At 39.1% G+C, this 24,184-nt stretch overlaps 1 protein-coding gene across 1 annotated transcript; it reads left to right on the top strand.

Annotated features, from left to right (window-relative positions):
* Window positions 1–12,168: 12,168 nt before the first annotated feature.
* Window positions 12,169–21,643, top strand: PRRG4 (proline rich and Gla domain 4). The gene is made up of 6 exons (XM_017826968.1): window positions 12,169–12,266; window positions 12,919–13,033; window positions 16,055–16,218; window positions 17,403–17,451; window positions 17,993–18,128; window positions 18,870–21,643. The coding sequence occupies exons 2-6, from the start codon at window positions 12,928–12,930 to the stop codon at window positions 19,096–19,098; spliced, it is 684 nt and encodes a 227-aa protein (XP_017682457.1). The 5' UTR covers window positions 12,169–12,266; window positions 12,919–12,927; the 3' UTR covers window positions 19,099–21,643.
* The last annotated feature ends 2,541 nt before the right edge of the window (window positions 21,644–24,184 follow it).

Below are 24,184 nucleotides of genomic sequence, written 5' to 3'. Positions count from 1 at the left end.
ACAAATTCTTACAGAAAATGCAGTTGGTGTATACAATTGGTCAAATGCTGAAAGATGCCCAAGAGAGAAAATGGGAACAGTTCTCCTATTTACAAAAGTTTTGTGTTTACAAAACTTTATTGTCCCATTCATAACAATTTTTCTGTAACTCCTTAACACGATCAGACCAATGCATCTGGAAGGAAAATTCCATTCCAGATGGACTGCAGCAAGAGAACTGTTCTCCAGACTTTCACCTTTTTGTGTGTCAAGCTCTCAGAACCACAACAGAACATTTGTCCCCAAACACTTTTGATTTGTTCTTCCACGTTATTAACTACTGCATTTAGACCTCTGCTTCTTAATTCAGCATCAGCCTTTTTGTGATGGTTTATAACTAAGTAAGATAAGTTTACAGGAAATAAATCTATAGAAGAAAATATCAGAACACGTAGAGACTGAAATACTGTGAACAAGATCTACCAGAGACGTTAGAAGAACTAATCACTGGGATTAATTTTTTGAAAATAGTTAATACAGCTGCATACAAACATCAAAACAATAACAGAGCAAAACCAGGAATACAGTCCTGAAAGGCATGGTGCTCTTCTCATAGAGCACTCCTGTTGGAATCAATGGTTCTTACAGATGACAAGGTTAACTGCTGAGACATAATGTTGCACATGTTATGGAGGGAAAATTAAAGAAAATATTCCCTTAATGGAGAGAATAAATACTTATCTTTGAAGAAGAAAGTAAGATTCAAAAAGCCTTGCCTTCCTTTGGTTTGGCACACAGGGAAGGAATTGTTTGCTGAGAATTTACCAGAGGGGGTTGACTTTAGCCTCTCTTCTCATTTTGCCTCTGCAGAACAGACTGTGTCTGCAGGTACCACAATTACTCCCCTGCACTATCCCCCCACATTCACGACAGCCCAAATGAATAAAACTCATGTATTACAGCCTAGGCACACCTTTGTCTGGTGCAGTGGACCTTTGTGTTGTTATTTTCCCTTTTCTGTACGTCTGTAGCTCTTCCTACGCTGTTTTGGTTACTTTTGCTCAAACCGGGGAGTGGGAAAAAGGGAAAAAAAGGAGGGAAACTAATTTCTTTCCATCATCTCTCCATACCAAAAAATTGCCTATGGACTCCTATCTTTGGTTTTCAAATCCTTGTTGTTTCTACAGTCTCAAGTCTTTCCAAAAAGCTTTATGTGTTAGATGATCTTAGAGCAGCTGTATTTTCATTGCTCCTTGCTCTGGACATCTCCCCATTCTCTGAATTATGCCACATTCACACCAACCGACCAACCAACCAACCAGCGATGGGTAATAAAGCTCCATTGTTCTGGCTGTTGCAGCAGCAATTCTGATCAAGAAATCAATTAAATGTATACTTACCCTGTAGCTTTTTGCCATTCACAAGTTGTGCACACAATGAACTGCTTCACTGAACACTCACCATCAAAAAAAGATTAACCCTCAAAAATGTCTGCTCCAAGTGACAAGTTCCAAAACAAGTTGTTTTTTTTTTAGTGTAAAGCGCCTCCTTAAAGGAACATGAACATAATCTCATAGTTTTCTTACATTAAGGACATAAACTGCACTCACGCTGTCAGTTGGTGCCTCTCTTGTGCAGGGAGTGTCATTTAATAAACAAATAAATAAAGCTGCTTATGTGTGTAAAATACAGTCTGTCTTAGGAACATAATTTCTAGTACTGTAATTCTGAACATCTCTCAAATACTCATGTCCAATACCTTAAAATAACATGTTGACCTATTATTCAATAATAAAACTCTGCTCAAACATATTTCTAGCCTTAAAAAATGGCATCAGATTAAAATAAAATTAAATAAAGGTAAGAAACTATATTTCTTCTGTAATTAGCTCAAATAAAGAGGATGACTTTTTATCATATAAAACCCCACAAAGGTATATAAAGTCAGTCACAGTTCTTCTTTAACATTTTTCTAGCATTTTTAAAAAAATGGGTATGGGGTGTTTATATTATTATTAGTAGTAATAGTATTAAATTTATTAACTTTTTTGTTAAAAAAAACCCCCAAAACTAACAAGTACCATAAAATTCAGCCAGTGCTTTGGTTGGAAACATCATCGGACCTCAAATTAGCCCAGACTGAAATCTGAAAGACTTAAAAAGACTGACGTCTCCTTCAGTTTTGTTTTCCATAATTGTGTTGCACAAAATAAGCTGGTGTAAGAGGCTGGAGGGAGGGGAAGAATCAGAGGCTCTTTGGCTGACTGGATGCGTTACATTAATTTCTTAATATGTGAAGGAGTGGATTACCCCTCTAACAGCAATGGGAAATTAGTTTCTTTATTTCTTCATTAAGACTGTGGGAGGGAAATTAATTTTCTACTCTGGTTTTCAAAATTAATTGAATATATCTTTATTAAAGTGATAAATATATACACATACTTTTTGGTTGAAAGAATTCTCTAAATTAATCCTAAACAGACATTTTCAAAGCAGTTTGGTAGTAGTACGTGCTTACTTTTTTGTTGTTTCATATTGTGACGTTATCAAAAAAATGCAAAAAAGTGATCATATAAACCCAATGTAATAAAGCTGTCTGTAGAAAAAAGTATCTGAAAACAGTTTTATAGAGTAATTTTTGTACCATTAAATAGCATATTGTTTAGCCTTCCTTTCTTCCTACTCAGTATTATTTTAGTACCTCTGTTATTGCAGCTTGCATTGTGTACCTAAGTGTCTGTGCTTTCATACATATGCATCAAAAATGTCTTTTGGTTGCTCTAACAAGAAGCCATAGCTTTAAAAACCATCATGGACTTAGCTTGAAGAATGAAGTAAAGCACCTTGAGGTGTCATCATGTGTATATTGGTACTTAGAGGAATTTACAAAGCATCCAAAAGCATTCCTATGCCTTCACAGTTTTTATATTTGTTTTTGCTGTAAATCTGTTTCATATGGGGCACTTCCACCACTGCATCACAGTATTCTTTTATTTTTATTCTTTAATACTCTTCTATGCAAAGTCAACAAACTCAAAGCGAGCTTATGCCAGTAGGATTTTTTAATTCAGGCTTCTCTTGCATAAATAGTATAATCATTTTATGTAACATCTTTCTTATCTAAAAAAAAAAAATAAGTCATAAGCCTTTTCCTAGAGAACTTGGACACTTCAGCATTGGAAGAAAAAAACTACTGATGGCAATAATGTTTCCACCACAGTGGAATCCAAGAGCTTATAACACAAGGAAAGTCAGATTTGTCAGTCCTTTAGAACCAGCAAGTCCTTCGTGCACTTTTGGCCTAGAGGCTCAAAGGAGTAAGAAAATTCATAACAGAATCATAACAGAATCCTACAGCTTAAATTTCCTTGTGCTTTCATTCCATTTCAAGTGCACTAAACAGGGAACAAAATTTCTCATGCCTTGTTCAATGACAATTAGAAGTCCATGCTATCTCATGGTGCCTCTGCCTCCCTGCACAAATCAGTAAACATGGCCCAAGTTGTATCAATAGAGACACAGGTTATTATAATTTCATCTTTTTTTTTTATTTTTAAACTCAACTGGCCAACTTTTCGACTTCTAGCATCTTTCACATGAGCTACTGTGTTATTCTTCTCTTAAAGAAAATCTAATAAATAAATCAGAAGACATTTATTTCTGAAATTGCACTGCAGCTACTACAAACCCAACCTAATTGTAAGAGAATAAAAAGCTGGAAAACAGCAAGTAGTTAAACAATGAGGGGAAATTACAGCTGATCTCCCTAGTAGAAGTTAATAGGAAGTTCTTGTTTGTTTTACTAAACAAACATCTTAATTGTAGACACAGAGAACAGAGGAATTAAATATACAAGATTTATGTTGAACAAAAGCAAGACTGTCTCAGAAGCATTCACACACCATGATTCAACCTACTTGCTTAATCCCTTCCACTGACATAGCTCTGCTCTTTCAAAACTGCTGACAATGAAGTTGCAAAATGCAGCTGAGAGGAAGAGGCAGAACAAGTTCTTCACTTGCTTATGTAATTTATTGCATGATTAGTAACTTGTTAAGAAAAAAAAAATCTGAGTCCACACAGCATCATCGTGAATATGTTAGCAATAATTTACAAAGACAAAATAAAACGCATTCTTTGCCAAGGAAAGAATTTAACATTAATGCATAGAGATGTAAAAGCAAACTTCAACTCTAACTCTCTTTTAGGGGGACAGAAAGAAGCAGAACAAAAGGAAGTCTGTATAAAAATTAAGTAGCAGACAAGATCTCAACTACCTCAAGAAATGAGGTAATGGTGAAATAATCAAAGAAAGCATCACCAAAGCCCCTCTTCCTTAGAGAAGAAAAATCTATGATCCACACCATAATTAAAATGGTTACTTTTGTTGGGGAAGCCCTTTCCAATGGTTTAGCATTTACCAAAATTGGAAGTCTGATATAGCCTTTTACCAATATTGCTGTTTTAATTGCTTAATCCATTCATGGAGGAGAATGTTGAAGGCCCTGCAATCCTCCATGTCACAAAAACTCCTTCTGTCACAAGTCTGACAGAATCCATCATATTACTTCCTTCTCTCAGTAATTTTTTTTTTTAAATTTACAAAAAATTGCTCCCCGAGAACAAGAATCAAGGAAACTCCAGAAGACTTTTCATATCCAACTCTACAATCTCCAGATAATTAAAAAAAAAAAAAAGAACACAAAAGAAAAGAAAGAATTTAATAGAAAGCATCCTTGATCCATCTTTTGCCAAGGCTCGGCAACCTTTTCCAATACACCACAATAGCTTTGCATGAACAACACGAGACTGTGGTTTTTTTATCCTTGCCATTGTGCACATTGCCCACCCATAAGTCAGCTGAGAATGGCATCATGGAAATGCTGTGATATTTAGAACACAAGACCAGTGACCAGACTTCTGATCCAAACTCATCTAGTTCTTCCTTAATCACGTGAGCTTCCCCTTCAGTAATGGCAGCACCGTTACAGGTGCCACAATGGCCACACAGCCTCCTACCTGCTCTTTGTCAGCCACTGCATTGATTTAAGGGATCTAGTTTCATTTATCCAACAGTTTCTCCCTAGCCAAACTTCTCAGCAATGTTCCTTTTCCTGAGCTAAAGCAGAAGTCAAGGAATTACTTTCTTACCTGCCTAGAGAAACACAGATTATGTCCCGGAGAAGAAACACTCCCCAAGCATTAGTTTGCCATCCACTCTGAAATATTTTGCCTCTGATATAAATGTCAAGAATTGTATACACACCTGAGATGCTGTCACTAAAACTATTCTGTTGGAAACAAAGTGGGATCCATAAAGCAAAAAGAGGCAGAAGAATTTGTACCAGTACTTCTTGCTGGACTGGTCTTTGTAGGGAGATTGCTTACCTAAATTTTCTGCATATTTTCTTGGGCAGAATGACTATTTAGGCAGCTTGTCATCACTGATCTTAATAACATTTTTCAGAAAAACTTCTGTCTAGTCCTCAAGGGTGTTTAGAATCAGCTTTTAGACCACAACAAAGAATGACTGCATCCTCAACAGAGCTTTACCTCACAAATGGGGCATTCTCTCATTTGGACTAAAACCACAAAAACTCTCACTGATTGCTTCCTCAAATTCAACAATATTCACTTTGCTTTTTATCTGGGTGTAACATCCTAAGCCATTTTCCAGAAACTATAATCAATATAAATCAATATAAAAAGAACAGCACAATATCACACTATGCAGGAAAAAAAAAAACACAACAAGTTAATGCCAATGTCTATTAAATTTGAAAAACAGTAAAAACATGATCTATTATCAACCCTAAAAATCATTCTATCTGCTTGGATTAAAGCACCTAAAATAAGCAGTTAAAGTTGGCTTCTACTCATCAACGAAAATAAGTTGAATTTTTAAGATGACGTGTCTGAAGAAAACTTAAAAATCCCTTTCTCACCTTAAGCCTTCAAGCAACTGTACCACAATCACAAACAAGTTCCTTGTGGATCAACCAAATACATACCAGATAGAAACTGCCTGTATCACAGCAACAAACACAAAGTTTACAAATACGTCTCCACAGCTACCAAAATAAGAGCCAAGCATAACAGAAATATCAATATCTGCTGTATTAATGCACGTCAGAATCCTGCACCGCTGCTGCAGCTGAGCAAAATTAAAACACAGCCAAAGCTGTCAATCTGCTCTTACCTTACTTTACCTACAAACTACTCAAAAGCTCGGTTTTGTTAGAAAATTGAACCTTTTCAAGACACAGCTCTATCTTGTCTGCTTTGATAACAGATCCTCAGCAGGAACATTCAGAATTATAAATGAAAGTAGAGCTATAGGAGAAAGCTGAAAGGCCACCACCGAGCTCCCTCTAGTGTGAGCAGGGACAGGAAATCATTTAAGTCCAAGATCTCAACTGTACAGAGAAATGGGCCACTGAGGCAAGAAAGTAACACAACAGAAATAGCTCAGGAGCTAAATAGGAGCCCCAGATCCCAGAAAGTTGGGGTAAGGGGGAAAAATCAGGGGTTTTGCTCTACTGGAAGTCAGTATCACAGAATCAGAGGATGGTTCAGGTTGGAAGGGACCTCTGGAGGTTGGTCACCTAGTCCCCAGGTCCCCCCATAGCAGGACCACCTACTGCCAGTTTTGAATATCTCCAAGGACAGAGACTCCACAACCTCCCTGGGCAGCTTGTGCCAGTCCTCATCATCTCCTCGGTAAAAAAGTTTCCTTGAGTTCAGGAGTTTCCTTGAGTTCAGGAGTTTCAGTTTGTACCTGTTGCCTCTGGTCCTGTCCCTGGGCACCACTGAAGAGAGCCTGGCTCCATCTGCTTTACATCCTCCCTTCATCAATGAGACTCCCACCTCTTGAGGCCAAGAACTTTTGTCCTTGCCCAGCGACCCTAAATACCAAACCCAACGAGGCTCATTTCACTAATCCAAAAGCAGCTCCCCAAAACAAGACAAAACTGTACCAAGAGAAGCCAGAAGCAGAGTTTTATTACACTGCTAGAAGGCTTTGACATGATATTTTTTTACCCTGTGCAAATTTGGGAGCACATTGTTTCAAATGAACCAACTTGTGCTGACAGTTTTCCAGAGACCATTTCCTGGAATTCTCACGTCAGAATTCACGCACGTACAAGTCTCACGACCTATTAGTCTTTCCCATGGCAAGAAAAAGGTTGGTTTTATTAAACTTGCTGCAACCTAAAAATATTTTGAGCAACTGACAATGCAGAATTTTAATCCTGTTGGATGAGCAGAGTTGTCAGTGCCTGCAGTGGGAGCTGACAGCACTGGGCCCGTTACTGAAATCAGAGTGGGGGTTTGTGTCCCCTTCAGTATTGGTGACATTTATATTTCCTTTCAAACAGCTGAACACAAAAGCAATCATGTGTGAAACTGAGCCCTGCAAGGCTTTTACTGACCCTCTGTAAGCATTTCTAGTTGAAAAAGTTTCCCAGAAAGATTAGTATTATGATAATAACAAACTTTGTTAATTGCATGTATAATTACTTTTGTTATTTATGCGCTATTACAAGTTTCTGTGATTATTTCCAAGCAATAAAAGTTATCTCGACAGCTTGGTGGTTAATAATTAAATATTTAAGTTTGTGTAAAGGCTTTTTTTTGTTTTTATTGTTTTTGAAAAATCCTGCCTCATCCTGAAAGTTAACAACTGACATTTATCTATCAACCTGTCCCTAAAATCAGCTATTTTGCTACTAAACCCCTATTTTTTTCATGTTTCTTTCTTTTCCCCCTACAGTGCCATAGGATATTCGTGTCAACAATTTTTTTTCAATTAGAAAAATCACCAATAGTCCTCTGAAGGCGAGAAGCAATAACTTCAGCAAAAGTTAACCAGCTAAATTCAACTTCTTAACTGCAAAGAATCTCATGACCAGCACTTAAAAGACTTCATCATGTCTTGTGGGGATGAAGTGACAGCCTTAACTAAAAATGGTGTGTATCTGAAATCAAAGCACATTTACAATACACATAACATCATTATATCTATTATAACATCATTACAATAATAATATTGATTCCAAGTAAAGATTTAATCAATTATATGTTTGTCAAACAATATAACAATTTATCATGTCTTTTATTAGACCAACCAGTAAATAGGAAAACCAGGCATTTCTACAGGAAGGTATAAGGGACACCAGGGAGTACCTGAAAAAGAAACTGCCTTTTTCAAATATGGCCTGATCTAGAAAAACCCTTCCCTAGAACATGTTCTGTGAGGAATGGGGTAACAAGTTTGTCCAAGATACTGATATGGTTCACTTGCTTGTTGACATGTTTATTGCTGCATATGATAGTCAAAGCCCTTTGATGTTACCTGTATAAAATCAATAATTAAAATCTGTTATGTTCAATTACCCCTAGTAAAAAAGCATTACTTCCAAATCGAGCTACCTGGACAAAAATTGATTTAACAAATGTAAGAACTTCAAATAGTTTTGAATAAAGTACAAATCTGTACCATTTGGTTCAGGACATCAAATAAACCATTACAAAGAATGAACCAGATATACTCAGTTCCAGATTTCCTTGATGAGAAGGGTCATTCTCAATTATACATTTGTGTTATTTCATTACCATATCAACTGATAAATACTACATGAGAAACTGAACAATAAGAAATTTATTACTCAGATTATGGTAGGATATATTTGCATATTGGGGTGAGATAAAGGGTGTTAATTTTCATCATTCTATATCAAATATCAAAAAAAAAAATCCTGAATAGGATGATCTGAATGGGACACTGCTAGCAAGGAATTAGATGCATCCCTGATCCAAAGTTCTCCCAATCAAAAATCAGTAAAGCATATTGTTCTTTATTATAACATGAATACTAAAAATGAATACACCACTATTCATTTGTAGCAAAGTAACCAATATATGCAAAACCCAATAATTGGTGCATAGACATCTTGAATTGGCACCAACCTCCTTTAGTGAGGTGATACAACAGTTCTGGTTCAATTCAACAGCACCATATTTGTTTTTTCCAGTAATATTTTACCAAACTTCACTGTAACAAGTGAAGTTTTAAAATACAGGTAAACAAGCATGCTAGCTGGTATGGCAAATAAGTTAGAGGTATTTTTAGAAATATGAATTATATATTCTCCCAATGTTAAAATCAAGTTATATAAATTAATTTCCTATTTTTCATCTCTCAGAATACCTCTAATTACACATCTACTATACTGTACGTTGGTATTATCTGAAAAAGTTGGTGAAAATAACATCTTTAATGGTGGTTCCATCCTGCTGAGCTTCTTCATCACATAGCTTGTTAATCAAGGCTCTCTTACCTGAAAAATTACTTCACAAGTAGGAAAGTAACATGCAGAAGATACTTATCTTTCTGCCATGCTAAAAACTGCATACACACAGGAAACACTCCATTTACCCTGAGCACTCACGGCACCCTTTTATACTTATATTTATCTTTTCTATGATCTATACAACAAATGAGAACTTCAGCACACTTTTAGTCATTACCTATAGCATAATCCTAAAATTTTAATATTTCCTTATGTAATAATTAACTTGAGCTGTGTTCACTGTTGCCTTTATTCCTGCTGTGGTAATGCTGCTTTCAACAGCAAACTTGAGTCTTAAGGTTGGGACAGCAAAAATTCAGGTATGGTTCTGAAACAGGGGTGGCTCCTACCTTGGGAATAACAGAATCAATCCACACTTGATGGGTGGGCAGGGATAAACCTCACTGAGCCTTTCTTTGTTGTTGTGTCTCAATAAGGATGTGTAGTGATGGCCTAACACAAGAAGATACAAGAAGAAGCTAGAGGACTCCTGCACACTTGTTACAGTGCTTGCTGTTACAAGCTTCTCACTCATTTTCCTGTAGAGACAAACACATAAACATGTTACAGAGTTTTCACACATCCATTTACCTGGATAGTCGCCCTCAGTGAGGATTTCACTGACAAGTCCTCAAGATCACAGAGACTGCAACACAGCCTGAGCTCAGAGAGACACACGAGAGAAAGTTACAGTCTTTTCCAAAGCAAAGACTACCCTGTCCTGATTTCCACTGTATATTTTCTTGTTGCATCTCAATAATAAATAATTCATACCGTTTATGTTTTGTGTGGTATGGTTTAAAAAGCCTCCGCCACACCTGCACAAGCACCCATGCACACACACAGAGAAGACACAGATTTTCTGCTAAAAACTGCACAGACAAAAGCATTTGAGTAACCACTGGTGAGTGTTAGAGCTCTGAGGGCCTCTCCCACCAGAGTTCTACACCATCACTCCTCCATCTTCAGAGCAGGGGTGAGGCCCAGCAGAGAGTTTTGGATGAGGCTGATCCATCTCTCAGTCCACACCTGAGTCCACACCTGTATCAGAGTCCACTCCTCTGATACAGGCAGGGCTGGGATTAGGAGTGGGATCCACATCCACTCCCCACATGGCATACATAAGCAATTCCAAAATCTTTTTCCCTTCCTATTAATAGTTGTATGTAGTGGTGGCATAACACAATGGGGTTTACCGGCTGCTTGTACAACAGAGGTTCCACATACAAAAAGTTGTTATGGCACATTAAATGTTCCCACATGTGCATGCAGGTATTTTACTTGCACTCAGATGTACCACAGAGTTCTTGTGCATTCATGCCCTTGCACTGTAGCTGCCAGCAGCTATTTTGCTGATTGACACCACCCTCACTGAGACAGGCAGGCAGGAACTCAGGGTGAGGGCTGAGCAGAGGTGCATGGGAGAAAGTTGTAAGGTCCTTAACAAAGCAGTGACAGTTTCTCCTGTTTTCCAAGAGCATCCAACAAAGTATCCTTGTCTACTCAGTATTATCTAGATAATAAACAATCCATACTGCTCTTTTCTTATAAAATACCGTTATCTTGGTTCACCACTGTGTTATAAGCACATACATAACCATACTACAGAATTTTCTGTTGAGATCTCCACCAGCTAAAAAGCTTGGCTTTTAAGTTACATATTCGTCAAGCACCTCTTAATTGCAGTGTGTTGATGTCATAAAGTAAATATTTAACTACAGTCATCATTCCTCCAAACAGTTCTCCTTGTTTCACACATCAGAAGTTTCTGGTTTTCTCCAGAGAACATCCGATCGCTTCCACTAGTGTTACTCAATACCCTCTCATTCTACTCTTTCCTGCTTCTGTAAATACAAGTTACTCCAGCACTTAAATAAAAAATACAATCCAGAGTCACTATTGGAGACATGCAAGCACAGACACAAATCACGGTCAGTCCCTGGGTTTCCTGGTAGCAAAATCATTCCAGTCGTTTGCATCGAGAGTTTCTTTGGTGTGCAGCTTTAAACCCAACCCAGCCTATCTCAAAATTTTTCAGATATTTAATGTTCCCAGCACACAGTATTAAACAAATTCTTACAGCAAATGTGAAGTACTTAACTGCTTCTCTCTTGTCCTTTGGAGAAGCCAAAACAGCCACAGATCCATATGCTGCTCTGCACTGGGAAGGAGAGTGAAGGGAGCCCCTGGAGCAGGTGCTCACGCATTTAAGGGAACCACCTCTGCCACTCTCTAGCCTTTAAGGCTAAGGTTTACCTTCACTGATTAAAAAAAAAACAACGAACCCATCAAAAGTTATTTTCACGTGCGTGAAAACTTATGCTGGTCCTCCCTCCGCCGTGGTTAGCTGCCGGGCTAGGAAAGCTTGGTGTAGACAAGCCTCTCCAGGTGTGTTGGGTAAGCGGCCGTGGCTCGCTGGGGAGGCACACCCTGCGCGGCTCCTGCTCCCCAGGCAGCCTGTCCTCACACAGCGCTCGGCTTTGGGGGAGCAACAGCAAACCGGCTCCTCGGCGCCACGATTAACCCAGCGAGCAAAAAGTCGCGTTCGGCAGTAAAAGGGGTTCGCAGAAGGCGGAAGGACCTGCTGCTTTGTCCGCAGGGGAGCCTGGGCGGGGGCTGAGGACACAGACAGGTGTTTGCAAACAAAGCCCGGGCTGGCGGCCGGCGAAAAGCCGCAGCACCATCACCCCGCGCTGTCTCTCCCCACCGACCCTCCTCTCTCCAGGTTCCAGGGGCGTTCCCACCCCCGCCCCCGGGCGGCCCCATCGCGGCTCGGGCAGCGCGGGCGGGGGCAGCCCAAGTGCGGTCCCGTGACTGCGCCGCGCCCCTTCCAGGAAGCGCCGCCGCTGGAGCAGCCCCGGGAGACGCTGCCCTGGGAGACGCTGCCCCTCCATCTGTTCCGCTCGGGCCGCCGCCGGAGCAGCCCCGGGACAGGTAAGGGCAGCGCGGGGGGCGATGCGGGACGCGGCGTTCCTGCTCCCGGCTGCGGGATGGGGGTGCTTCCCGTGGCCGCCTCCGGCTCCCCCGGAGCCTGCCCGGGCCAGGCCGCCTCCGGGGGGGTCTCTTCGAAGGGTTACGGGCTCATGTGACTCCTAATTTCTACAGCCCGAGGTGGGGGAGCGCAGGTTCTCCTCGGGGCGCAGGGAGCGAGGAGGGTCTCAGCGGCGGTCCCCTGACAAAAGGGGGTTTGTACCTGTTCCCGTCGGGAAGCTTTTAGAGCCTCCTCCGGCAGCAAAGGCGTAGCTCTCTGCAGTTTCAGAGCGCACCTGGGGCACCTTGTGGGGGATCTTCCCCCGTTAGTTCGGGGCTGCCGCTCCGCTGAGCCGGGAGAGGAGGACAGGAGGCGGCGAGAGCGGCCCCGGTGACATGTGCGGGTGTTACACAACGAGAACTCCGCAGGAGACAGGCAGGACCAGTTCGGGCCGGTGCCTTTCTTCCAGGGACCCATTACCCTCAGCTGCGTGTAGGTGCTTGCGCGAGATGACTTCACGTGTTAGGATTCATCCAGGGTTCATCAGTGACACTTCAGAAGTGTCATTCAGCGTTGTCATCACTTTTTAAACTCACACGAGTTTCTGTCTGACAGATCCCGGCCATGTTCGCGTTTTTGGTAGTGCTGTGTCAACTGCATGTGATGATGTTCGCGTTTCCTCACTGCCCAGGGAGATTAAGTAACTTGAAGCAACCTGAATGGAAAGACGGTAACTTAGTTTTAACGTAACTTTATCCTTTCCAAAATTGTATCTAACTTTGCTTTGTTGGTTTGTTTGTTGCTGGTTTTGGTTTGTTTTGTGTTTTGTTTTGTTGTGTTTTTTTTACTTTATTTTAAAAATTAAGTGGCTTTAGCTTAATTTTAGCATATTTGAATATCTTTTGCTGACATGATTGTTAATTGACTTGGGTGTCAATATGAAGTATTTATCAGATCCAGTAGTAAGTACAGATTGGGACAACTGAGCTTTCTCTAGGTTTCCAGGGTTATTGTCGTTGATATAACCAGAATCCTTTCAGTAACATCAACATTCAAAAAGTTTTAAATCTGTATTAAGACAGTATTGCTTTGGTACTGCTTGAGCACATCACAGTTGTATTTATCTGAAATGGCTTTGTATTTGAAAGGGTTTATTTGGTTGCTTTTTGAAATTGATGTTTTTTCTCAATACCCAATCCTCTTACAACACCTGGAAAAACGAGCATAGTGCTGCTATTGTGGTTCTTCACTTTGGAGGGAGAGAAGTGGAGAGGAACTGATGTACAAACAAATGAAGTTCCCCAGAAGGACTCAAGCACTACAATGCTGAACCATGTGATGCTTAACATTTTAGGCATCAGGGCTTCAAAAAGGAGTTTGTAACTTAGCTGTCCAGTCTCCTCAGTGCATAAGGAGTGCTGAAACCTTAAGATGGACTTTAAAAAGTCATCATATGGAGCATGAGGCTCCTTCAAGGCTGTGGAGCAGAAAACATGGCTAGCAGAAAAACGCTTCAGACAGATTATTTGTTAAAATCCTTACTGCTCCAGGCATAAAAAGTCAGGCTGCCTCTCTCCTGTGAGTTCATGGCACAGAACCTTCTCCTGAAAACAGGTCCAGGCCATTCCTCCTTTAAAGAGGGAGTTTGAAAGAGAAAGGCCCTACTCTTTATTCACTAATTTAGCAAGTAGAACAGTTGTCAAGGGTATGGGGATTGAGAGGTTCCCCCTTCGGCATTTTCTGAACATCTTTTACCTGCAGAGTTACTTTACTGAGCACATTGTGTGGGTGCATTTCTAGTTAAATATTGGGCATCCTAAAACTGCATGGCTGATTTTTTCAAACCAAGGTCTGCAGAACTGCATTCAGGTCCCTCATGTATGGGAGAGAATTCCAATCCAGCTGTTTCATTCTCCACATACTTTCTTAATCACCAGGTTGCAAGTAAGTTGGAGATGGAGATAAGTGTATTTTGACTAGTGACAAAGGGGGGAAAGTGCAGATAAATGGATAAAAGAATCTTGAAAAGAGAAAAGGATCTATGTACCCCTGGGAACTGGGGGTCCTAGGCTCCAGGCAGCTTGCCTATGCATTCCATGTTAGTTAAAATGCATCAGTTATCTAAGTTAATTCAGAAGTATAGCTAATACCACTTGCATGGTAAGGAGTGAAACACCACTGAGCAAAACTGTAGGTCTCTGTTGCAGAAGACTGAACTTGTTTTCATGATTTGCACCGAACCAAGAATACTGATGATATGTTTTCCCATGTAATTCTTTTCCCTTTCCACTTGTGGGTTTGGGGTTGTTCTGGTTTTGTTTTGGATATATTAGGCCCTTCTTTTTAGGTATAGTATAAATATTTTAAGCTCAGATTTTCTTGCAATTACTTTCCTACAACAGACTTTCCTTCCTTCCTTCCACACATGTGCCTCCTTCAATATACACTGTAATAGTATGTAAATTATATAAATATATGCTGTAATATTCCTTAAGTATACTATAATATTAAATAAATAAACAACCAATATGTAAGTTACACTGCAGTTTTCTCAATTTTCAGAGAGCAAACTGTTTTGAGATACCATTGCAAGATCTAACAGTAACAATTAGGGTAAAAATTCCTGAATGATGTGATAATCCAGCCAAACAGGCTAACAAGAACACAAAGCTAATTTGTAACTGAATAACTTTATACTGAATCTCATCTCCTTTTTTAGCTGTCTGGCTTGGCATGTAACAATGCTGTTTCTGCATTACACTTGCAAAAGTAATCCTCTAGTCATTTTGCTCAACCAAATAGTCTAAATTTCTTGGAAACAGATTAGGCTTTCACTGAAAACCAATCCAGAAAACTAGTTTTGTCATATAAAGATGTTCTAAATTTTTTTTTTCCTAAGAAACTGTAGCAAGAGCAGGCTAAAACTTGACTATGGAAAATGCCTGGTGAGGAAATACATTCCTGTATTCCAAAGCCTTCTACAATTTCACTCACTGTTCTGGAATCTCACCTCACAACATACTCCATGAGGCCTCGTGAAGCCTGTAATGTGAACAAAAGAAGAATTAAATGTCCTCAGAAATGCCTGCAGTCAGTAAAATTCATATTGTGGATTAATTGAAAACAAATAAACCTGGCAGTTTGGCAACTGTTACGTTAAAACTTGATGCCACAATTGTGAAAAGAGAACAAATGTAAAATGAATGGGAGTCTGCTGCCATGATTTACAAACCAAATTCCGTGAATAAAATTTGGTACTTACAGATACCCAATATTGACAAATGCATATTGAGGATTATTTAGAAGGAAGAGTTGTTTTGGTTTTTCCCTTCCCTCACCCCCTGTCCTCCCCCTTGTCTCCTTCCTCCAGGACATCAGTGTCGTGCTTGGTTCGTATGTGACTGAATTTCTGCTTTATGTGACTGTAACAGTAAAAACCATCGCCCACATCCCAGAAGGGACAACACCAAAGCTTGACCAACAGCTCTCATGATAATCAAATTCTCTTGGCCACTATAAAGGATAGCTGAAAGGAAAACATGTTTATTTTAATTACATAGTTAGAAAATATAGCAGTGGAAAAGACATTTAGGGGGAGACCTGGATGTTTCTTTTTCTTGTATGTAGCTGAGAGATGCTTGGGGAAGGAGTGATGTCAATGTGCTCCTTTGGGATCTTAACCATTCTTTACAAGTGTCAAGTTCAGCTTCCCTAACTTGATTTAAATCAACTTTATTTTTTTTTTAATTAGTGTTCACATCTGAAAAGGAGGCCAATTTATTCATTGGACGACACCTTCTGAACAACAGATTTGATTTTGAAGCATTCACAGCAGATAACCTGGAAAGAGAATGCTATGAAGAGATGTGCAATTATGAAGAAGCAAGAGAAATTTTTGAAGACCACGATAAAACGGTAGCAGTTCAAACTGAATTTAATGTGCTGAGGGAGGTTACTGACTAAATCATTATTGTACACAAGTACTGTAGCCCCTCTGACACAGCACTTAAAGATGACAAAAAGTATCTAAAGCTAGATACCACAGTTAGATGAGGTTATTACTCAAGATACACAGTGAATGCACTTGAATATGGACTTGAATAAAGTTTTAAAGACTTTACATAAGGGCTCCAATTCTGCAAACAAACAGAAATGAAGCTTCAGAAGTTCCACTTGTGGATATTCCAATATGTTTTCAGACTTTTTTTTTTTAAGTAACTTCTCAGCATTATTACTAATTGGCAGATCCCATCCTTGTGTTTTGGAAGAGACCAGTAGGGAGCAAATCTGCAGTTCAGCTATTGCTGAGTGTTCCTAAAGCATTATCTTTTGAATCTCTACCTAAATGGGAAGAAACCTGCTATAAAAAATGAGAAAAATATAAGAAACCCTTCAGCCCAATAAGGGAATGTGATGATTGTCTGAAGGCTGGCTCTTGCCACATGCAGCAAGAATCTCTTAGTGATTGTAGCTGTGCTCTGCACTAAGCTGCAGAAAGCAAGGAATACACTCCTCTTGTGAATGTGGAAATGTTAGTTGGCCATTGCTAACCTTTTCCTAAGAAAAAGGTGCAAGTGTTAAACTGGAATCTTGATGGAGTCTTGCTGGGTAGCAGAGGTGGAAATTATAGCTAAACACATTTAATGCCTGATGGTCACGCAACATAAAAGTTTTTCTCTTAAATAAATCTCATTATTTTTCTTAGCTTCTATGAATTCAAATACTGTTCATGCAAATGTAGGATTCTTAAGAACTTTGCCTCTTAAATACTCTTTTGTAGGGATTTACAAAGATTAACTGTAAGCGTTTTTTTAATGTCAGAATATAAGCTGACTTCTACTGTAATCAGGCAGAAATATGATGTAACACTGGACAGTTTAATACACTTTTCTCTTGCACCAACTGGCAATTTTTTCTTTGTGAAATTTCAATGCAAACTTGAATGTATAAGAAAAATATTGTGGGACCAGCAAGTACAAATCCTTCAGCAGGAGCTGCTTTTGTTTATGCCATTGGTAAATTTTGCCCAAGGTACCATATTAAAGACAAAGTCAATAGGCCTGTCAGTTATAAATCTGATTCTTCTTGGTTTTTCATAGATGGATTTTTGGAAGGACTATTTAACTAAAGGCCCTAAAATAAAAATAGGTAAGTTACCTTCTTATTTTTTCTTATATTGCAGTATTTTCTGTTTGTTATAATAGTACACTCGATACACTGTGCGTGCATTCAGTCAGCAAAATCACAATTGATTTTTTTACTGAAGATCACTGTGAATTGTGCAAGCATATTTCATTATCTGATGCAATAAAACGTACTCACTGAAGCATCTTAGAATGGGATCCATTATAACTCTGTAGGTAAAAACAATATCATTTTCTTGGCCATTGCTTTATTACACACAATTGGTAAACTTTGCAATAATTCTGTGACTGCTTTCTGTAGTTTTATTTTGTTTGTTCCCTCCCCCATTTCTTTAACAGTAATATAACAGTCTGAATTAGGCTCAGAATAGTCTGATGCCAGATGTTTAATGAAAAACTGGTATCTACAGCCTGATCAAGGTCAAAAGTACATGCAGTAATACTTGGAAGGCATTAGAAGACGGACATCTCAAACAGCATTTTACAGTGTAAACCGGGTAGATGGAAAGAATACATAATGAAAATAAACAATGTTTTGTCTTCAGGAGATGAGACACTACAAAAGATCAATGTCACAGGACTTCTCGTCAGTCTGGTTGCTGCTGGAGTACTGTTGGTTATAATTACACTGGTTATCTTCTACTGCTGCAAAAGTAGATGCAAATCAAGGCAGCCACCGGGGTAAGGAATTTCACTGCTTTAAAAAAAAAACAAAACCAAAAAACAAACACACACCAAAACAAACTCTTGCTTAAGAGTGGAATTTAAAAATCACTGTGGGTTGGTCTAACTGTATTCTCAGAGAATCTAATGGGAGTTCTCGTTTGTACTTGCCTGGAAGCCAAGTTAGGTGAGCACTAGCAGTGGTTATGCTGAAGTTAATAACACAAAAACTTCAAACAACACTTGCACACCCAAACCTTTGGCTCTGCTCTTTGTGTGTGTGTGTGTTCTTGGTTCCAAATATTCTTACTAAAAGATGGAATCATTTTACTAGATTAGGGCCTGCAGTGGAAAGTCTAATGTGTTCTGTTTGCCCTTCAAAATAGGATGAATGCCTTTCGTGGCATGTAGTCAACCTCAGATGTGAGATGAAGTAGTTTGGAGGAAATGCTTCTTTACCAATTCTCTATTCCTGCTTGTTCCTTTATCCTAAACTTGAAAGGAATGTAAGAGGATTCTGTGGTTCCTCTTTCTTATAAATTTCACATTACTGAGCTATTCTTACCCTGTGGTTTGGAGAGAGTATTTGGCTTCTGGTCTTTATGATCATTGAAGGCATGTTTTTTCCTGTGTTGTGGGTTTTTGGTGGGGAGTTTTTTGGGTTGGTTTGTTTTTTGTTTATTTTATGATTAAGACTTTATATTCTTTCTTCCCTTTAAAACAGAAGTTGCCACTTATTATGCTGTTCCCTTTGTTCAGGTACTTGGATTACGTAAGAAGCAGAAGACGTGGTTCATCTAACATCTTCAGAAGGCATGAAGAGTTTTCTTTAAACCCACTTCCTCTCAGAACTGATGATTCAGGACTCCCCAGTTATGAGCAAGCAGTGACTTCAGATGGACAGCATGACATGCCACCACCCCCTTACCCAGGCCCCCCGAGAGGGACACGGGTGTTCAAAAAGTCCATGTCTTTTCCTGCCCTGTAGTCACAAACCTCCTTCTGGCCTGAGGGGGGTTTAACTGAAGCATAACATACTTTTGAAAAAAGTGTGTGCTACCTTGCATATTGCAAGATGACTTACAGAAATGTGAAAGATCTTTAGGACAACGAGGAACAAGTGAAGTTCCCATTTGGGAAAAGAGGTCACCTGTTGCAAAGGCCGCAGGACTATTCTTTGCACAAAGCCACTGTGCTAAGAGGAGGCAGTGCATAAAGAGCAAGGCTGCTACTGCTGCCCTCTTCCATATGTACTTTGAGCCATCCCATCAAACTATTGACGTTTCGTTAAGAGTTTCATCTTTTTTCTTCAGAAGGAACAGTATTTTAATTGCTCTTATTGACCCTAACCATTTTTTGTGACTTAGTACTTTAAACCACCATAAGAAGTCCACTTTGTTGTTTGACACGTTCACTTCCTTGCTGTGTGAATTTTCTATTCATTCTAATAATTGATTTGAGTGTGAAAATTATTTCATGACTTGATCTTTCAAATATATATATAGAGACAGAAAGAAAGTACTGCTTCTGGATTATACTGGTTTATTTTAGAGACTGCTGGTCATATGACTTAATTTGTTGTATTTTTGTGATTATAATTTTGGATCAAAAGGAACCCTTAATTACGTAGCACGCTACCAATTCAGACAAAGTATACTTTTGTCAAATGGTTTTGATGTTCAACAGTAAATACCAGGTAAAAGAGAATTAAGTAGAGTACTGTGGGTCAGGAGATGTTAAGCAAAGAGCTCGAGATTTGTCCCTTGATAAAAAACTCCTCAGGTTTCTCAGCTAATGTTTTTTTTGTAGTTTAAAAAGTAAAATGTTGAAAAAGACATTTAATTTTCAAATCAAAGGCAGTTGATAAGTGTCTATTGCACTAATGGGATGACAAAATATCATTTAAGTAGAATGAAAGATTGTATTAGATGAATAACCAGTATCCACAGAGCACTAGTCCAGGACTTCAGGGAATTACTGATTAACTGCATCAACACAGTTTCTGTATCTACGGTTGTAGCCACCATTAATTTTACAGCTTGCTAAAATATGGCTTTCAGATCTTGCTGAGCAAGTTGCTGACCAACAGTTGTGTCCCTTCACCTCCCTGCCCCAGGAAACCATATCCAAGGATCTCACAGTCAACATGTTGGGCCGGTGTTTTCCTGTTTGACAGTGGCTATACAGTTACACACATGCAATGAAGTCTTTTAAAAAGAAACAAGTCCCCCTTTTTGCCCCTCATTTGATCAATGCTGTCAGCAGCAAATCCTAAAGGCACCTAATTTGGTGCCTAAAGTGCACTTAAATAAAGGCTGGATATTTATATGTAACATTTCACTTAATTTGATGTTTTTTAACATGCTAGAACCTACAGTGCTGTTAAGTGAGATGCAGAGGATTGGTCTGAGATTTTAAAATGCTTTTGTAATTAAGAAAATGTTCCAAGTCTTGGAATATAAAGAGAGTGCATTGACAATGCTCCACAATGAAAAACACACAAAATACAGCTGATATCAGTGGACATTGGTGTTCTTATTCATGAAACTTCAGCATCAGATTTGGCTTTTGACAAGTCACAAATACCTTTGCAGCTTCTTTCTTGTTGAGAGAATTCACTTTTACCCGACTTGTGAAGTCATTTTGAAGTTCTTGGAGGTTACTGTTCTGTAAGACTGAAATCACTGAATTGTGTGAGGTATTTTGATAACTTAATACAAGGTTATGATGAAGCTATGGAATTACAAGCTTGCAAAAACATTCTCCCATAGTTCCTTTTCATTTAGGTAACAATTTTTAAATTCATGAATGTGCATTTTCAGCTCTAGAGCACACTTATCTCTAGCTTTTTCCTGGGATTCAAAAATTACAAACCTAATGGAACTGATAGGAAGACTTTCAAGGAAAGGCATTTCACAGGGCTTGCAAGAGTTCAGAGATTCTTTAATGATACCACAGTTACCATCTGGCAAAGTCATGTTTTCAATACACTACAGAAATTGTGCAGAATCCAATGTAATCACTGGAAATTTCATTTTTCTGCTATTCCTACAAATCATTTGCAAATGATTCCACGCAATACAAACAAAAATCTTGTCCTCTTAATTAATCAAAAACCTTAAGATGGTATAACCTAAACATCAGCTATAGTGCTCTGGGGAGTAACCTGCACCTTCAGTAGAGTAAAACACTCAAATTTACTCAGAGTCTGCCCTTTAGACCCTGAATATACTGAAAAAATGCAGTGACTGACATTCAAATACTGGTTGCATGTAACATAACAATTTGCAAGACACATTCTGCCCTTTATAAATAAGGAGCAAAGTTTAAAATTTAGTTGAATACAGTGTAAACTTACCTCTCCTTGTAAGTTTACACTGTATTCAACTAAATTTGTTGAATATGAAATGCCTCCCAAAGGCATGTAGATGGACCAGGGGGAAAGGCTTTAAACTGACAGAGGGCAGGGTTAGATTAGGTTTTGGGAGGAAGTTCTTTGCTGTGAGGGTGGTGAGGCACCGGAACAGGTTGCCCAGAAAAGTTGTGGATGCCCCATCCCTGGAAGTGTCTAAGGCCAGGTTGGACAGGGCTCTGAACAACCTGGTCTAGTGGAAGGGGTCCCTGACTATGGCAGGGGGGTTGGAACTGGATGATCTTCAAGGTCCCTTCTAAGCAAGGTCCCACTCTATGATTCAATAGGAAGGACATGGACTTTTAAGAGCAAAGCAATTTAATTTGTACAGAGATGTAGATCATTAGTGTTTTGATTTTGGACTCTCTTTCAAGGACTGTTAGGAAAGACAGTGGATTTTAAGTGAATTAACAGAGATCTACTATGATAGTTGAAAAAAGAAATATCTAAACAAAACACTGGTTAACACTGGTATTCTGTTTCTCTCAGAGTAGGTTTAAACGTTTCACACTAAATGCTGTTAGCCATTGCCTTGAACAGCTTTCCAGAACTTAGACATTTTAGCATCATACAAGATTACAGCATGCAACTTTTTATAAATCAGGACACTTGAATAATCAGAGCAAATAACTGAGGAGTCAGAAAAGCGATCGCTGGCTCTGTCAACTGAAAAACAAATCCACTGAACCTGTTTGTTGCTGCAATAGGAAGGCCTGCTATTTGATTTATCAAATCCTCTGATGAATAGTATTATAAGCATTATGCATGTATAGGTTTTGGGGGGGGTTTGTTGGTTTTTTTGTGAATTCATTAGAACAGCAAAACCAAAGTACCACATGGAAGTGAACTTCCTCACCACAGTTCATGAAAATGTGAGTCATGAAGCATTTCATTCAGGTCCTGTCAAAGTCTATGAAGCTTTTTACTGGCTTCAGCTGAACTGGGATTGCAGCAAAAAATGAGATAACTGATCATTTCAGGTAATAAAAAGTATAATGCTCTGCCAAATTATTTACCACAATGTGGTTGCCAAACCCAATTTAGAGTATTCTATTGTTACAACGATGCCTGCTTATATTAACTAGAATGTTTGAGGCTGATTAGCCCTTAGAAGTTATATTTCAAATTTGGAAAGCATAGGAAAAATACCTTATCACTCCTCAGATTACCAGCTGTGAATAAGATGCCTTAATTATCAGGCTATTATCAACACTGTTTAAAGTTCAAATGAACCATCAAGGTAATAAAAAGCAAAACACCACCACCAAAACAAACTTTTCTATCCACAGTCTCACCTGCCAGCAAAAGTTTTACTGCTGATATCCTCACTTGTTTCATGGGGTGTAGAGAACAAGAAGGGAATTCAAGGTTTAAAAGCCATCTTTCAAACACTTCAAGCATGCTCTTTCTGTACTGTAAATGTCTTTCAGTTAATTCCTATCAGATACAAATTTATGCCTATCATTTCCACAATCAAGGACTTGGATGTATTTTCCTCTCAAAAATCTTAAGCGGATCTTCCCAAATACCCTGCTCTTTATTCAAGTGGTAATTTTGACTGTTTCCAGTCATTTCTGAACTGTATAGACAGTTGTTAATTAATCTTATGAACATATTTCCTTCTCCTTGTCTGTCAGGACCTTTCAAATGCATTTGTCACTGGTTATATTTAATTCTCACTTTAATGTTAAGTGCTGTCATTTTGTTGGGTGAGGGGCAGCAACGTTTTAAACTCTGCTAGTCTCGATACTGTTTTGTAAAACAATTTCCAAATAAATATTTATACAGGTTAATCACAGCAAAAGAGAAAATGCTAATTAAAAAAACCCCTCTGACAACCTTCTTTTTTTTTTTTTTTAAATGGAGTTGGTAACAACATGCCCTCTTCTTGAAGTACTTAAAGGGGGCTTACAAGAAAGATGGGGACAAACCTATTAGCAGGGCTGTTGTGAGAGGAGAAGCAGTAATGGTTTTAAATTAAAAGAGGGTAGATGTAGACTAGATATTAGGAAGACTTTTTTTTACCATGAGGGTGGTGAAACATTGGCACAGGTTGCCCAGAGAGGTTGTAGGTACCCCACCCCTGGAAACATTCAAGTCCAGGCTGGATGGGGCTCTGAGCAACCTGGTCCTGTTGAAGATGTCTCTGCCCATGGCAAGGGGTTGGAACTAGATGACCATTACAGGTCCCTTCCAACCCAAACCATTCTGCTATTCTATGATTCTTCATGCCATACAGCATTTAATCAGCAGAGAAAAAGGGCCATGGTTTGTTTTCTTTAACATCAGCAATTTCTACTCTGGACAGAAGCTTCCTGCTCCACTGCTCTACTTCAGCATCTGAGGTTTTGAACCATGAACTGCAGCCACTGAAGATGAAGTCTTCAAGACAAAGAAACCGACTCAAGCAGGTGTTGTACCCTCCCATCTTCCTTTTGTCATGCCTTCAGTGAGAAGACTGAACAACAACAGTGTGGCTGAAAAATACCACTTTGCCAGGCTTAGTGAAGTGAGCAAGATCCTCCCAGAACAGGCATGCAAAAAAGGCAGGAAGCAGAAGTTCCTTGTTCGGTAATGCTGATTTCATTCTGAAGTGGAGGTATATGTGGTGCAATGAGAATGAACTTCTGCACAGAGGCAGGAGGGATAGATGAGGGCAACT

Source organism: Lepidothrix coronata, unplaced genomic scaffold (genome assembly GCF_001604755.1).
Source record: "Lepidothrix coronata isolate B3197 unplaced genomic scaffold, Lepidothrix_coronata-1.0 Scaffold133, whole genome shotgun sequence".
Classification (NCBI taxonomy): Eukaryota; Metazoa; Chordata; class Aves; order Passeriformes; family Pipridae; genus Lepidothrix; species Lepidothrix coronata.
The sequence above is the reverse complement of the archived record's forward strand: the minus strand, read 5'-3'. Positions and strand labels throughout refer to the sequence as shown.

Excerpts from the sequence above, each read along its gene's own strand:
- PRRG4 (XM_017826968.1), top strand. The coding sequence starts at position 12,928 with ATGTTCGCGTTTTTGGTAGTGCTGTGTCAACTGCATGTGATGATGTTC. Across the intron at positions 16,219-17,402 it reads TTGAAGACCACGATAAAACG|ATGGATTTTTGGAAGGACTA; the intron begins GTAGCAGTTCAA and ends GGTTTTTCATAG. Across the intron at positions 18,129-18,869 it reads AAATCAAGGCAGCCACCGGG|GTACTTGGATTACGTAAGAA; the intron begins GTAAGGAATTTC and ends CCCTTTGTTCAG.